At 44.6% G+C, this 18,026-nt stretch overlaps 1 protein-coding gene across 1 annotated transcript; it reads right to left on the bottom strand.

Annotated features, from left to right (window-relative positions):
• Positions 1-7,095: 7,095 nt before the first annotated feature.
• Positions 7,096-16,766, bottom strand: LOC137279105 (S-antigen protein-like). The gene is made up of 3 exons (XM_067811581.1): positions 16,472-16,766; positions 15,095-15,452; positions 7,096-7,195 (listed from the first exon to the last, which is right to left on the bottom strand). The coding sequence occupies exons 1-3, from the start codon at positions 16,764-16,766 to the stop codon at positions 7,096-7,098; spliced, it is 753 nt and encodes a 250-aa protein (XP_067667682.1).
• Positions 16,767-18,026: the final 1,260 nt, after the last annotated feature.

An 18,026-nucleotide genomic window follows, 5' to 3' on the forward strand; every position in this document is an offset into this window, starting at 1 on the left:
GCAGTCAGGCCAGTTCGATGGTCAGCTGATATTGGCATCCCCTACTAATGACAATCCAGTAGCCACTCATTTCCGCTGTCGTAATACTAAGTAAAACCACCGAGGGCTGATTGTTGCGAGATGTGTCAATTACCCGTTACAACCCGGGGGTAGGTTTAATAGCTTCGGACAGCCATTAACTGCTTCAGTACTAGAGACTGTGACGAGTTTCTATCTATGTCTGTCAGTCGGTATGTCTTCCCTTGATTCAACACGATCTTACTAAACTGAATGACATTGAATGGTCTATAATGAATATCATGTTGTCAAGTTGGACAATCGTGTGATCCATACGGATCCACAAAATGTTGAACAACAACTGTCTTTTTCTTTACGGCGATGGTGTTTATTGGACACTAACGTCAGGTCTGTAACCTGTATCGGGTGGTATATATGGACTACAGAGTTTACATTTCATCATTCTGTTTTGTGTCGAGGCTTTGAGGTCAGGGGTTTGGAAAACGTTTACAGCTAATTGAACGATCAACAGCAAGCAACTCGCACATGTGTACTGAGATATGAAACTGGTTATACGTGTCACCTTTCGTGACTTGTTACTGCTGTTTCTGTTGATGACCACCACGTAACTAGCTCTACCCAATGTTTAATTCCAGGGGGCTGGATTCAACATCCATGTTGTCAGTTATCGCCATCTATATGCTCCTTGTATATCAAACAGTCGTGGGTTGTCCTTGATGTCTCCACCACAGTAATCAACGGCAGAACCGAGATTGGCCCGCCCGGGACTAGCCAGCAGCCAGTGTTTCGTCCCTTGTTTAGGTAGCCACGCTCCATGCATGATAAACAGGTAATTTCACATTTAAATTGAACATAAGTATATTCATTCCCTGATCAGTCAGATTTGCTTCCACTCGCTGGGTGGAGAACTGAATCAGCCTTGTTCCAAGGCTGCAACTGAAGCTGAACCCACAGATGTTTGGTAATGCTATTCTTTAAAAAGGACAGTCTAGATAACTGGCCACTAAGGACTGTGGTCTATTGTTTATTATTTTGTTCATAAATTATCATTAAAACTATTAATTGTTTACATTATATTTGTGCAAGTTTATTGGGGGATGAAATGGTTGTTGAAACTTTGAATCTTTGTCCCCTTATACTGTGTAGTTGCCATGGACACTGTCATCTGCCAAATGGGTCCGATTTATTCCCCATTCGTCTTGGATGGTTTGGGCAACACAATAACACTGATGATGGACATTATGTTGACGGACATATTCCCCTTACAATGTCCAGTTTCACTTGTTATGGGCATCACAATTATGATTTGTTTCTTGAGCGCCATTGTTGAGACTGATAGATGTTCTTAGACTGTCTTGTTCTTGAGATATCATGATGAGAAATAGAGCAGCATGACCCTGATCACCCCTCGTCCTCATCACAAGGCCAGTCTCCTGCCGTGCTGTTGTTCCGTGTGGTGTAGATGCAATATATAACGGACTCCCACGTTGCTCTGAACTAATACGTGACATTCTAACATGAAGCTCCTTCCCCCACCGTCAGGCGGCGTTATTTGTCACCGTTTACAGCACACAAATCACTGTGGTCCGCTCGGCCAATTCGCTGGTTTGGTGAACCCTGAAATAGCGGTGCTAGACAATACACTGGCTTGGTGAACCCTGAAAAGTGTGCAGCCTCCCCCACCCCCGGCTCCCATCATACTCTATGAACTGTCATATGGGGTCAAACCATGTATGGATGGGTAATGTAGCTTCAAGTCATGTAAGGGTGGGGGATGTTGCGTCAAGCCATGTAGGGGTGGGGGAATGTAGCGTCAAGCCATGTAGGGGTTTGGGTAATGTAGCTTCCAGCCATATAAGGGTGGAGGATGTAGCTTCAAACCATGTAAGGGTGGGGTAATGTAGCTTCAAGTCATGTAGGGATGGGTGTGTGTGTGTGTGTGTGTGTGTGTGTGTGTGTATGTGTAGCGTCAAACCATGTAAGGGTTGGGGGATATAGCTTCAAGCCATGTAAAGGTAGGGGATGTAGCGTCAGGCCATGTAGGGGTTTGGGTAATGTAGCGTCAAGCCATGTAAGGGTGGGGGATGTAGCTTCAAGCCATGTAGTGATGGGGTAATGTATCGTCAAGTCACAACATTGTGGCTGGGCACTACGTGTGACGTTAGTGAGTCCACTGTAATGATAATGATGCATGTAATACACTTTATATATTTTACAGAGTAATAAGAGAACACACGGTCATCGGGAATCAAGAACAAGACAGTTGGCAGGAGGCGTCGAAAGGCGTCACTCAGTTTTCATATTTATCACTTACGTCTAGTTCTCACTGTTATTTCCTCAAGGTCCCAGTTTTCCTTAAATTAAGATTCTAAGAACGCAGATCGTTAATCATATTCTGTCAACACCCACAGTTGCCGATACGTTAGTGCCTAATCCTGGATCCGGTGCATGAACTTCTCATGGGAAATATTCTCTAACCTTTTTTCATTGTTAACGTTGTTAAAATGGGAAATGTTACATCCAAACTGTTACATAGTAAATGTTCCAAATAGACTGGCGGTAAACACTTCATGCACGTACGTGGTAAATATTCGCATGGTAAACACCCAGTGCAGCTGCCTGGTTTATACTAAAAGACTCGTGAAGGTGCGGGCTTCATTGACGAGACTGATACTAGAACATTTAATCAAGAATGTGGTCAATGAAAATGGAATTCAAAATACGTTTTACTACACCAGGTCTACTAGAGAAATATACTGACATTACACAGGCTCCGCAGCAACAAGCGCTTCAAGATGTGCTGGTGTACATCCGCCATCACGGACACTGTCGGTCCATCTGAAGGCCATTAACAAGAAACTCGGGTCTGGTTTTAGGAACAAACCATATTTTTGTATTTTCATGAGGTTCACACAAATGGAACTCATTTTCTCACTAAAAAGCGCATGGGCAATGTGAGATTGTGAAAAAGTATGTTTTAGTTGGAAACCCGAGCTGATTCCGACTCTAGCGCCTGTTTAGATGGTGTGGGTATGGCAGATCGCCGTATCCTCGGGTAACGAGGCTAGTTAGCACATTCGCACTGAAACACACTATTGGCGTGAACGCCCAGACGCCCTCATCCACACAGACTTGCAGACAGTCAGGGGTGAGGCGTGCGTGTGCACGAAGGTGTTTCAAACTCTCCGATCAGTTCATCAGATATTGCTGATGGCAGAAAACTAATCCTATACCACAGACCATATAATACATCTGTTATATGGTCTCTTCTTAAACTCATGCAGTTTGATCTCCATGATTTAAAAGATACATAGTATTTTGGTTAAGAAGTACTGAACTTACGAAACAAGAAGTGTTATAACAGGGAACAGTTGCTTTTGCTATCTTATATTGACTGTTCATGAAGCTTGTATAACAGACTGGTTTGTAAATGGGAGGTTCATTGAACAGCATGATCATTCACGACGAAGTGTCTGTAACGTTTCTTTTCTAGTATAGGTGTTTCCCATGACAGGATAGTCTGCTAGCATTAGTCTTTGTTACGGCATTGGGATTCCTCAAGGGAAGTGTGCAAGGATCCGTCACGGCATGGTTTGTAGAAGGGTGCATCCGAGAACAGCGTGGTCTGTGAAAGGGAGGTTCCGAGAACATCGTGGTCTGTGAAAATAATTTTCACTTAAGCAAAAAATTGATCCCAAGTGAATAGACTTTAGAAAATCTAATCTTAAAAACAATACATTTTCAAATTTACATTGATATTCAGTTACGAAAAGAGTAACGTTACAGGAAATCGGAAGAACGTGTATAAGAAAAAAACGTATCAAAAAAGGACGAAACAACTACTTCGGCGTTATAGTTGAGAGGAAAACGTTCCACTTAGAAGTTACTGACACACCTGAGGATAACAGGGAACAATAGTAGAGGATACTAAAGTACCTTTCGTGTAATACCATTTTTATTAAACGAGTAAATGATTTGGTATCAAACGAACGAAAGCGAGTTTGATACGAAATCTTTTACGAGTTTAATAAAAATGATATTTCACGGAAGCGAGTTTAGTATTCTGTTTATTACTCGCCAACATAAATTGACAGAAACTGCCGTGAAATTCCCTACAGTGTGAGGACTAGTAAAATTGCGACATCGGCATTAGCATTGTGACGTCACAACTTTGAACCATTTTGACGTCATACGTCAAGCGGTCTTACACTAGTGCAATATTCCCGTAAAAATATTACACTGCAGTATCTTCAACGGGCGAGTAATAATAGAAGTTACTGACACACCTGAGGATAACAGGGAACAGGTATAATACAGTTTATTACTCGCCCGTTGAAGGTACTACAGTGTAGATCTAATATATTTACGGCAGTATTACACTAGTGTAATTCCGCTTAACGTATGACGTCAAAATGTTTCAAAGTTGTGATGTCACAATGCTAATGTCGCAGTCGCAATTTTACTAGACTCGCTGAAACCTGAGAGTCCTCATACTGTAGACAATTTCGCCGCAGTTTCTGTCAATTCATGTTGGCGAGGGATAAACTGAATACTAAACTCGCTTTCGCTTTTTGCTCGTTTGATACCAAATCATTAACTCGTTTAATAAAATTGGTATTACAGGTAAGGTCGTTGTTTAGTATCCTCTATTTACACTGAAACAATATTCACCCTGTTTATAGACTAGCGCGGTGTGTACGAACATGGTCCAATGTAAATGCACACCGCAGAGGCCAGTCTATCTGTACTGAAAGCATTCATCTATACTGGATAAATGAATGTATGATACAGAGTGAGAGCACGGTCCAGCCCGGGGGTGAAGATACAGATTAATCTCAGTGGGGAATAAGATATTATGGAAAGTATGAACAATCTGATACCAAACTTGTTGACTTGTGGTTCAACTCCAGACAGATAAATATGGAGTCATGGCTCAAGGCCGTCACAGGAATATTCATCGATAGACAAGTCATTATTGTGTTGGTACATGACGCTTGGGTCACACCATCTAGACGACGGGTAGAAATGGTCTTGAAAGTCGACAGTGAGAAATGGTGGCCATAATGTGTTTGTTAGAGATGAGGTGTATCACATTTAAGACATATGGTAAATCGACGATCAGAAGGGTCGTATATATTCTTCACTAGTCTTGATTGTTGCATATTTCATATACGCTGGATATATTGTATGTAATCCAGACTGATGGAATATCACTTGGAAAATACCCTGGAATAATTGTTTTTCAACCAAGATAGCACGGACGCTGAGGGAGAGCAGCTTGCTGTCAGTTTAGTCAAGGTAGTCCCTGGATCTGTCCTGATACACTGGTCACTCTCCACCCCTGACACACTGGTCACTGTCCATCCCTGATACATTGGTCACTGTCCATCCCTGATACACTGGTCACTCTCCACCCCTGATACACTGGTCACTGTCCACCCCTGATACACTGGTCACTCTCCACCCCTGACACACTGGTCACTGTCCATCCCTGATACATTGGTCACTGTCCACCCCTGATACACTGGTCACTGTCCACGCCTGATACACTGGTCACTGTCCATCCCTGATACACTGGTCACTGTCCACCCATGATACACTGGTCACTCTCCACCCCTGATACACTGGTCACTCTCCACCCCTGATACACTGGTCACTGTCCATCCCTGATACACTGGTCACTCTCCCCCCCGATACACTGGTCACTGTCCATCCCTGATACACTGGTCACTGCCCATCTCTGATACACTGGTCACTGTCCATCCCTGATACACTGGTCACTCTCCACCCCTGATACACTGTTCACTCTCCATCCCTGACACACTGTTCACTGTCCATCCATGATACACTGGTCACTGTCCATCCCTGATACACTGGTCACTGTCCATCCCTGATACACTGGTCACTGTCCATCCCTGATACACTGGTCACTGTCCACCAGACGTTTTCACAGCAAACAATATCACCATCGTAACTATATTTTGGCCAAAACAATGAGACAACCTTTTTTGCCAATTTATCCCAAATTGACACCAATTGTTGTGAGAATGATTTTGGTTTTACGCCGCTTTGAGCAATACTCCAGCAATATCACGGCAGGGGACACTAGAGGTGGACTTCACACGTTGTGCTCATGTGGGGTATCGAACCGGGGTCTTCGACGTGACGATCTTTTACCATATGGTTAGCCTGCCGTCCCAGACCATGTCGAACACAGACTGTCGTCATGGAATACAGCTGTGACATTTCCCATCATGAGAACAATGCATGAAGTGAAGGAGTAGTGTCGCCGCCAGTAGAAGGCTTGGTGTTTGCTAATAGTGCCGGAAAACAATACTCACCATTGCAACTGTTTGAACCAACTCCCGGTGTAATGAATGCGTATATGCGACTTAACAATTACCGATAGGAAAACCAGAAATTAACTCAGGTACCTCATGGTGTGCCCGACACCGTTTCAAAACGTATTCCATACCACACCTAGACTAGTGGTTCATAAACGTATACCATACCACACCTAGACTAGTGGTTCTTAAACGTATTTCCTATATAGAATAAGGTGTGATATGTCGTCTGGAAAATATATTATGCATCCCACAGAAAAGACAATGAAACAAGAAAGAAATACAACTTCCTTACATAAATTCAATTTTATGGTTCTTCAAAGAAACAGTCATGGCTAGTCACCTTTCATGTAAATATACAGGATATAACGGCAAAGGTTAGTTTTCTCCATGTTATATTCGTGATAGAGCAATACCAACTCCACCAAGGTGCAGAGGGCATGAACATGCGCTGATAACCAAGGTATCGATATATCCCGGCGTTTTATCTTCATCCACAGCTGAATAATGTTTAACGAAAGCGTGAATGTTGTTATCATGACACCAACGCTTCTCCGTAACATGTCGGCCCCAGCACGTTGTCAGTGGCGGCTTCGCTTATCGCCGTTTCCTAATCCCCATCATCTTCTGGCGTAACGCGGTCAGTTGAGCCGAGTCCCCGCAGGACACAATGTAGATTTCCTGGAGATAGATATGCCGTTATATCTGGGTTATACATGCAATTAGATACATATCAGAGCCTTCTTATCTTGGGTTGGGGGTAGAAGGTGAGGGTAGGGGGGTGAGGGTAGGGGGTGAGGGTAGGGGGTGAGAGTCGAGTCCCTCGTTTGAGGCTGCCAGTGTCACACATATGTGTTGAGGTGACTAGCGAGGGGTGTTTGGGCTTAGTCTGTCTCACGGCCCCTGAATCACATTGTTTCCCTTACTGCCAAGCCCTCTCTGCAATACTAAAGCCCTGTATGAAGCAAGTGTGGATTTCCTCAGGTTCGGGTTCTGAATCTCTGGTCTCCCCGGGCTCCATTTCAGTTTGTATAGGTTTGTTTGGTACTATCAAATTTATATACTTATGATTATAAGCTTTAGTCTAATTTGGGCTGTGTAACCTACTTTGGGTCTAGTTTAGGTTGAGCAACCTACTTTGGGCTCTGGAGATGGTCACTGGATTGAAGGAAATGATTTAACTGGGCTGGCGTGTCAACATACATTGATCTTTTAAAGGGGGATGCAGATATATTACTATAAACTAGATGCTCTGGTTCTAGGTTTATGCTAAACGTTTCATAGCAACATTGACAAGACTACTCGTGTTTCCAGTCTCTAGTGCCCTCTTTACGCTTAGTTCCTGGTTAACCCTAACCTGCTTTATCGTTATGGAGGTCGTAAATGAGTCTGTGGTTGTACACAAAGGTGTCCCCGAGACTGGTCTGTGGTCAGTAACGGACTAGGACATCGCTGACAAGCACGACACGCACGCCAACTGCACACCCATTGTAAATGTTTTTATACATCACACACGTCATCTAAAGTATACACGTCCAGCTCATCAGTTAATATGGCATCATATATGACACTAGTCTGTCACTACACTAGTCTGTCACTACACTAGTCTGTCATACACTAGTCTGTCATACACTAGTCTGTCATACACTAGTCTGTCACTACACTAGTCTGTCATACACTAGTCTGTCATACAAACCCTGAAGCAAACATATCAAAGAATGTCCAGAAAATGTGGCAAGTCAAAAAATACTCAGCTTCTGAAAATAAAGAAAATCTCCGGGCTCCTTTTCATTATATTTGATATTTTACTGTGAGCTTTTTTTCTGTAATATACGTTCATTTCAGAGACTAGTTGTTAGTCTAATGTGATACAACAACGAGTATATATCGGTAGGTCGATTGGATAATCCGTTTGATAAATCATTCTCTCGATATGTCGAAGATCCGGATCGATTGTCCTCGTGTAGACAATGTCAGGATTCTGACCATATATTTTTAAGTAAAAGCATCAGCAAGGAAGCAGATCTCACGTTTTGATTGGTCTCATTTATACATTATCACACCTCATCTTAATGTTTTCATCCATTGACATTGATAGGTATACTCTCAAATCAGAGTAAACTTTTCATCTAAGTGAGTAGAGCAAGTCATCCCATAAAATCAGTTATCGACATACGGAGGTCATATCAATCATAGAGACACGGTGATCATATCAATCATAGAGACACGGTGATCATATCAAGTAAGATCTTTTCTTCAGACACCACTGTCGCGAACACTAAGTCTCCAGAACGAGCCTAGTCCATCACGTGACCATCCCTAAGGGGATTTGATCAGATTGTTGCACTGGTCTTAATAGGTTTGTTGCTTTAATAGAAAACTTTACTGGTGGACATCACCGATCGCTTCTTTGCGATAAAACCAGTTTGAAATGTGACATCGATTTAGTGTTTGACAACAGCGTTCAACAGCGGCAACTCATCTCCGAAATCTGACTGTCGTTAGGGAGATATGATCAGCCCGGATAAGGGGGCTGAAGTAACCTTTTGCCTTGTGTTTAGCGTGAGTTATTGTCACGTTTGCATTTAGAAGAGCTTGTTTACGGTTTATCTTGAACAAATCTGACAATGATTGAAAAAAGGACAGCAGTCCAACTGCTGAAAACGACTGACCTTTGGCGCCATAGTCACAGTATGTATGTTTTATTAATGATTGAAAGACCACTTTATGCCTTATATTGATGCTCCAAGGAAGTATGATAAATGTTTCAGTGTCGGAATAAATGAGGACATTTGCAAACATCGCAGTGAAGATAATAACGCGGTTATATCTGGATTATGTTTGTAGCATTAATAAATTCAAAATTGAACCTGATTTTCTCTCGCGCCCATATAATGCGCGAAATTGTCTTTGTACGATACACAAAGCATATTATCTGGGTTTATCGTACCGACGTTGGGAGTGGAACCCGGACCCACAGTGTGCAAAGCAATGCTTAAGCCCTTGGACTATCTATCCACCGAGCATCATGTGAGTGGAATATCATGTTGTTGGCTGCACGTCTGTGACAAACATGAAGTAGTATTACTACCTGCCTATTGGTCATCTGACATACTGACTACAGATACACGATACGGCATGACGTCAGTGTCAGCTTGGCGGTGCCAGCAGGAGTGAGATATGTCTGCCAAGGTCACTCACTGGACTTGGAATGTTTACGTGTGTCCGGGACAACAACAAACGCCAGGTATAAGCACGACGTAACATTCACGTAAGAGCTGATGTACATGGGGCGACAAATGTTGTATTGAAATACTTAATCACATGACCAAACATGCTGATGTTACAAAACACCGATTACACAGAGCGACGCTATATAAGCCTTGCAATGCCGATCCCTAGCAACTAACAATAAAATGTTACTTCATAATCCGACCCTTGGGGCAGTGAGGGGAAGCGATAAACGGCAAGATTTCTCATACAAGCAGGTTAGATGGGGGCTCAAGATTGGCGTCTAATTTAACGCCGAATCACTAAACCGCCTTTGCACATGGCCGCTGACCCCAAACATCCCCGCGACCCCACTGGAGTTGGTTGGATCTGGGTTGAGTTGCCAGCGCCGTGGTCAGTCAGGAGAGACAGAGGGTCATAGGTCACACAGATACGACCTTTATGAGCTTGGTGAATGAAGAGTTGGATTTCAATCAATATTTATATAGATATAGGTGCTGGGGTTTGGTGTCTCCAAACGGAGTCACGGTATCCGTGCGCAGCTCTGTCTGGGTATTACTGAAAAGCGTTCATGTCTCCTGTTGGGTCAGTTGTTTATTAGGCTATCACCTGGCGGCGTTTTCATGCTTGAATTTACCTGAGTCTTGTCTTAACTCCTTTTCATGTAGTGTGTATCTATTACTTGCCTTCACATTCTATTGTGAATAATTGTCAGAACGATACACAAACGTATATTTTGCTCAGAGTCCTAGTATCCGTCGTGTCACATCACCATTTTCCGTTCAGCGACTGGACTGTATAAGAGACATTGATTGGCCAAACACTACAACAAAAGATAAATAGATGTTCAAGAAACACTTGACGTGTCTCCAGTTCACTGAAAACAGTCAGCATGCATCTACATTACGCAACACATTACACGCAATGTTATATCATTATGATGGGTTTTTTTCGAGATAATCCATACAAAACCTTAAACAGGCGTATTGCACAATCAACGCAGAAGGGCTCGGTGTATAAATTTCGCTCACTCAAACACGCATTCAACAAGCCATCCACCCAAGCACTCAACCACACAGTTAACCAACAAAACTCACCCTAGCACTCACCCACACAACTCACCCTAGAACTCATCCACACAACTCACCCTAGCACTCATCTACACAGCTCACCCACGCAATGAACCCTAGTACTCACCCGAGCACTCATGCAACAAACTCACCCCAGCAAGTCACCCGCATACAAACTGACAACACACAATAGTTTAGCGAGAGCTATTTGTTTGGATGACACGTCTCTTCATTAGGGGTTATATTACATTGCCATTGTTTCATTTCTACATTGAAATGTGTTTTGTGACTGAGAGTTGACCTATTGTTCGAAGAAAGTGGCTCCGAGAGTTCATTAGCCGTTTAGAGAATCATAATAAAGCGTATTTTCAAAGCTACAACTGGTCAGTACGATAGGCCATTATCTCCCTTATTACATAATGACCATGGACTTATCAAGCTGTCAATCAAACAGGAGCACTCATCTCACGATGGGAAACAGATTATTCAAATATCGTAAAGGGGCAATAAGGTCGAATGTTCTGGGAATATACAAATCAGTCAGAAATCGATAAATCTGATGACCGAGATTTCTGTAATTTGATTCAATATTGCCGTTTATGTATGTGGAAGAATTCCAGGACAACCAGGAGGTCGGCGTGGCCATTTGGGGTGGTATTTACTGTGATGCTGGGGCTGGATATATATTTTTTATGGCACAAACTTACTGCTAACGGGAAAGAACAGTGGGGTCAATTTCTACAAATTAATTCCTTGGCACTAATGACTAACGCAAACATCAACTCTGAAATTCTGTGTACCACAACACGAACACACAACCCGTCAAGTAAGGTCAAGACCCGTCAAGGCCCGTTAAGACCCGACATCGCCTTTTGTGAGGTGGTGAGCAATGAGATCAGTTATGATGTCGAGATGGATGGTGAGCAATGAGATCCGTTATGATGTCGAGATGGATGGTGAGCAGTGAGATCAGTAATGATGTCGAGATGGATGGTGAGCAGTGAGATCAGTAATGGTGTCGAGATGGATGATGAACAATGAGATCAGTAATGATGTCGAGTTGGATGGTGAGCAGTGAGATCAGTAATGATGTCGAGATGAATGGTGAGCAGTGAGATCAGTAATGATGTCGAGATGGATGGTGAGCAGTGAGATCAGTAATGATGTCGAGATGCATGTGAAGAAGGAAGTCAGTAATCATGTAGAGTTGGATGTTAGTAATCATGCTGAGTGAGACGATGAGCAAGGAAGTCAGTAATCACGTTGAGCTGAATAACAGTAATCGTATCGAGTGGGATGATGAGCATGAATGGTGGTGGCGAAAGGAGTGACAGTGAGTACTAGAGATAAAGAGAGAAATGCCACCTTAAGCAGACTCTTCAGTCGTAACGACATTGTGAACAGCTACAGTGTATGTTACCACTCAGCTGACATATCTTCACACCTTCGTCAACAGGGCTTACCTTTATTTTCCTTTGCAAATCACCTTCTTTGAAGCCGCCGACATAACGCTCCGAGCTTTATTTTAATGGATTTTTTTCTTTGCCATCAGCTCAAAGTAGTTGGCGTAGTGCGAGGAAAAATATCGTCTAGTCTCGCTGTACTGGTGTCTCGCTGTACTGGTGTCTCGCTGTACTGGTGTCAAGGGGCTTTGCCGGGGCTCCCCGGGTATATGTGGAAAAAAATGTTGGAGAGCAACACTGACCTAAGTAATATAACTCGTAAAAAGGGTGCGTGTGCCTGCCTGCGTGTGCGTGTGCGTGTGCGTGTGCGTGTGCGTGTGCGTGTGCGTGTGCTTGTGTCATCTACGAGATCTGCACGCACTGTGCCATCAGTCTGTATACGTAAACTAAGTCACCTTCATTATTGGTAGTTAAGTATATAACAGCTCTCTAGGTTCTAGTATTAGAAATCTCAGTCCTTACTTGTTTAAGAAAACATCGTTCTGATCTGGTTGCTCTGTGCACAGCTTTGTTGCAGTATTACTCTAGGTGTGGAAGTGACAAAGTTTCGATCATGTATTCCATGTAGGAAATGAATACATGCCACTCACCTTACATTACAGGAAATAAAGAGAGTTATAAAGCGATGATAACACTGACACCAGCGTGCAGCTGGGATCGCGAGATCCACCTCCCGCTTTGAAACCCATCGCTGCGTTCAAGGCTTTGACGTGATAGACGATCGATACGAAACCGTACAAGTTTCTTCAGGGTGTTTTTGTAATCTGGAAATTGCATGAATTTGTAATTTTAGCTAGGCAGTTTCCAAGAGGGTTTTCCAATTATTACATTCTGAAGGGAAAATATTCTAATCACGACAAAGATGAACCATGAAAGAAAGGTGTCGGGGGAGGTGTTGGTTGACCGGGTCGGGTGTGAGGTATCGGCTTCCCTCGGTGTCTCCCTGGTCGTCAGATTGGGGTAAGGATATGGAGGAGAGGAGGGGCCAGGAGCCTGGTAGCGGCGACACCCGACCCCTGAGTTCCTCACCCTGTTCTTGCCTGATTTCTTCTCTCCATGCTTCTTCCACCTCAATGTGTGATAGGGAGAGCTTGTTTTTTCCGTTGACTGTTATTTTCAGTTGGGAGGTGTAACAATGTGCTCGAGGGGAATGCTATGGTGGTTGATCGTTTGTCTCGGGTGGACTGTACCACGGGAAGCTGGGTTATTTGGAGTGTCAGTTCATGCGTGCTGCTTCTTTTGTGTACCCTCATCGTCCCTTCGCCACGCACCATCGCTCCCCCTCCTTAATATGGAAATGAAACATAATTATCTCCTTCAGACGGGGAAAGCATATTTCAAAGAAGTACACTGGATGACAATGGCGTATTTAAATAACCCGTCCTTTGGCAAACTCCCCGCAATGTCGGCCTACAAAGGAGAACGTGTCGAAATTGACCAGGGCGACTCTCGTCGCCCACCGTGCTCAGATGTCACCCTCCCTATGGCACGTCTACCTTGACCAGAGGTCAATCATAAAAACACCCGTTACCTTTGAAAGAAAACCTTCTCAAAGTGAAAAATAACATTCTGTTTATCCTCTCCCCATTTCATTACTGTCAAATCTGCCAGTACAACTCACTGTCACTCAAAACTTAAATCGGTTTTATTTCGATCTCATTTTACCATTAACCGTTTATCTGCTGCCCAGTGGGGATTGACGAATGCCATGGAACCATTAACTGTGAATTACGTCATCAATTTGCGTTACACGTCATCACGTTTTGTCGTCCTTGGCAGCTATGGCGGATCGCAATTACCACCCATTCCGTCGCCTCAGGGGTCAAGGAGGAGGCTAATTGTTCTCACCTGAGTTTAAGAGTGCGTAACAGCTCATAACTCTCTCCGCTCATGGAAGACCGGTTCTCATAGCTAACATTCCTTTATTATTGTTCAGTCAGTCAAAGGATCTTTGGGGACGAAATTGCAATGCCAGAAAAGCAATTACGGATTTCGGCCCTGTTATTGAAAAAGAAAACATTAAACGAGACAAATATTGCAGAGACAAATAGTCGGTTTTGGTTTGGGAGGAAAATAGAATGTCTTAATTCAAGAACCCCTGGCGATGTCACAGCTTGACACGGTCGCTCAAGGCATAAGACAATAAATTACCCCGGAATCAAAGATACTATAGTTTTCTAGTTAAAGACTATCAAGTGTGTGGTCTCGAATGTTTGACTGGTAAGAATTGCAACGTATTTTTCTGTTTTTCATGAATATTCATAAAAGTAAGGATACAGTATCGGCTTTATGTTTTTTTTAACCTTGTATATGACAACCAAAATTAACTGAAGCAGTTGTACTGTCCCCGTGAATAATGTTACAGTATTTTTTGTTGCTGTCATTAGGGTCGCATTCCATAATGTGAGTTAGTGTGACCTGTAATCGAAATGCCGATAGAGATTTTGAATCATCTGATGGTAGCCTGTTCCTGATCCTTCAGTTATTAACCATGGGGTCTTCATCAGGACCGCGGGTTCAGTAATGTAACAGTTTTAACGCCACCCTGACTTCACTGTGTAAAGTACGCTATACTCGGTAACTGTGACGGGTGCACCGAATGTGTTTTATGTCTGTGATACTGAAGCCATGTATACAAAGTGGGCTCACTGCATGCTGGCTTCATTTAGTTTTCCGGTTGCAATTTCCAGAGAACGAACTGTGGGTGTGTGGATCCCTTCTCTATGCATGCATAGCTGTTGATAACTGAAACTGGTTACGTATCATATTCCTTGAAAAACAAGAGGTGGCATCCTCAAATCCAACAAACACAAGATCGATCCTATGCTAAGTCTGTATGAAAACAAGTTAGCTTCCATATCACGAACACACATGGATATATAACAGATTTTGGTTGGAATGAATTGTACAGCAAGCTACATCCCTAACAATTACCCGGCGACTGATGCAGTTAGAAAAAGAACCCAACCCGTCCGCCGTCTTCCCTCGCAAGTCCGTCGTCTCACCATAGTCGTCTGTCGTCTTGCCCTGCCTGTCCGTTGTATTCCGTTGCCTGTCCGCCGCCTTCCCCTGCCTATCCACCGTCTTCCCCTCCCTGTCCGTTGTCTTCCCCTGCCTATCCGCCGTCTTCCCCTCCCTGTCTGTTGTCTTCCCCTGCCTATCCACCGTCTTCCCCTCCCTGTCCGTTGTTTTTCCCTGCCCAACCGCCTTTTTCCCCTGCCTCTCCGTCGTCTCCCCCGCCTGTCCGTCGTCTTCCAATCCCCATCCATTTTCTCCCCCCCCCCCACCCCGTCCGTTGTCTTCCCCTCCACATCCGTCGTCTTCCCCTGCCCATCAGTCGTTTTCCCCTCCCTGACCGTTGTATTCCCCTGCCCATCCATAGTCTTCCCCTGCCAGTCCGTCGTCTTCCCCTCCTTGTCCGTCGTATTCCCTTGCCCGTCCGTCGTTTTCCCCTACCCGTCTGTTGTGTTCCGGCACAGCAACTCTTTCTATGTCGATTTAATACAAACCAACAAATGCATCCCCTCGGCAAGCCTGTGTATATATGCCCCCAACGCACATCGGAAATATAGTCAAAAGCCTTTTGGTACTTGTGAGGCCTTCAAAGTACGATATGTTAATTGATGAGTGCATAATTATCCGGCTTTCGATCATGTCGCCGTGTTTCTGTGATACACCTTACATGTTATATACTAAGGTGACTGGATAGCAAACCGGGACCCAGTCTATCGATTTTGTGACCCACAGTAGGGGCCGATGGTTATCCACATTGGTGTCTCCAGGCCTCTCGAACCTGCCGTGCAATATGTTTAACAAGCCTTAAACCTAAATGATTCACCCTCTCTTGACAGAAAGCCGTACTTTCAGGCTCATGATTAGTCCACTGGTTTTGTGACACCTGCTGGCCTGGATGATTATGCTAACTTCAAATGCAGTTTAGCACAGGTGCACGTTGAAATATGTGAATGGCAGGTGAAAATGTCACAAATACGTTCATATCTGTGGTTAAATGAAGGGTCCCCCGTTCTTAAGAGCTGACTATCGTCCGTTTTGTTGGCCTCCTCACTTCTCATCCATACGTTTTGGGCCAGACAGCACCACCCCATCCATATCTGGTGGGCCAGACACCACAAACCCATCCATACCTGGTGGGCTAGACACCACAACCACATCCATATGTGGTGGGCCAGACATCACCATCCCACCCATGCCTGGGTGGGCCAGATAACATCACCCCAATCATGCCTGTAGGGTCAGACACCACAAACTCATCCATACCTGGTGGGCCAGACACCACCACCCCATCCATACCTGGATGGGCCAGACACCACCACCCCATCCATACCTGGTGGACAAGACACCACAACCACATCCATACCTGGTGGGCCAGACACCACCACCCCATTCAGACCTGGTGGGCCAGACACCACAACCACATCCATACCTGGTGGGCCAGACACCACAACCACATCCATACCTGGTGGGCCAGACACCACAACCACATCCATACCTGGTGGGCCAGACACGACAAACCCATCCATACCTGGTGGGCCAGACACCACCACCCCATCCATACCTGGTGGGCCAGACACCACAACCCCATCCATACTTGGTGGGCCACACAACAGCCCCTCATCCATATCTGGTGGGCCAGACACCACCACCCCTTCCATACCTGGTAGGCTAGACACCACCACCCCACCCATACCTGGTGGGCCAGACATCACCATCCCATCCATGCCTGGGTGGGCCAGGTAACATCACCCTAATCATGCCTGTAGGGTCAGACACCACAAACTCATCCATACCTGGTGGGCCAGACACCACCACCCCATCCATATCTGGGGGGCCAGATACCACCACCCCATCCATACCTAGGTGCGTCAGACACCACCATGCCATTCATATCTGGGTGGGCCAGACACCACCACCCCATCCATACCTGGTGGTTCAGACACCTCTACCCCATCAGTACCTGGTGGGTCAGACATCTCCCCCCATCCATACCTGGTGGGTCAGACACCTCCACCCCATTCATACCTGGTTGAGTCACACACCATCTCTTCATCCATATCTTGGTGGGCCAGACACCGCCTCCCCATCCATACCTGTGTGTCAGGCACCACAGCTGATATACCAGTTCCCCATCAAACACCTGTATATGCAATAATGGACGACACGGATTAAAGTCAACGACCTGTGGAAATCCGAATATGATTTCATTTAAATTAACACTGGTTCAGCTTTTGGAGTGGTTTACACATATTTCAGCTGAACCTGCGTCCACTTCTACCATGCTGCCCGCATGCTTACCATGCATGATAAGTCTCGGGGATCTCCATGCATGCCGTATCTGAATTGTACACAGAGAAGAAAAAAGATCCTCTACCTAATGTACGCAGTTTGTCAAATTCCATCTTTCTTTATAAGGCTCCCCTATCAACGACTTGTGTTCTCAAGATGGTTCCGAAACGGGCACCCTGGGAACGGATCTCATTTGGGGCTAATATGAGGAATTCACGCAGGTCTTGTGGAATGGATTCTTGGTGTGGCGGAGACGACAACAGACTACAGGTGCACACACATCATGGACAGCTTCCGGTTAGAGAAGGGTGATACATCACGCGGAGGCGGCAGTGAGGGTCTGGACGTGTTTGTGAGCGAGTCTGTGGTGTTTCTTTTGGCCGCTTACCACCAGTTAGATCATGATAGACAAAATACAACCAATTCCAGTGAAGCAGTGGAGGGGGGTCGAAACTGTTTCGAGATGAGCGAATGTGGTACAGTTCGAATTTTATTCGTTTTTCTGTTGTCTTAATTGTTTACATCTAGTGATATTTCCGTGTAGGTGACATTATGCGAAAATATAATAATCATAATTAAATAAACTCCCGTAGAGT

The sequence above is a fragment of the Haliotis asinina genome, chromosome 3, assembly GCF_037392515.1.
Source record: "Haliotis asinina isolate JCU_RB_2024 chromosome 3, JCU_Hal_asi_v2, whole genome shotgun sequence".
Classification (NCBI taxonomy): Eukaryota; Metazoa; Mollusca; class Gastropoda; order Lepetellida; family Haliotidae; genus Haliotis; species Haliotis asinina.

Bases quoted from the DNA above. Each gene is read 5' to 3' on its own strand.
- LOC137279105 (XM_067811581.1), bottom strand. From the start codon at position 16,766: ATGGATGAGGGGCTGTTGTGTGGCCCACCAAGTATGGATGGGGTTGTG. The intron at 15,453-16,471 runs GTATGGATGGGG...ACTGATGGGCAG, and splicing joins TGTGGTGTCTTGTCCACCAG to GGGAAGACGACGGATGTGGA. The intron at 7,196-15,094 runs GTTGGGTTCTTT...TGACACTGGCAG, and splicing joins CGAGGGAAGACGGCGGACGG to CCTCAAACGAGGGACTCGAC.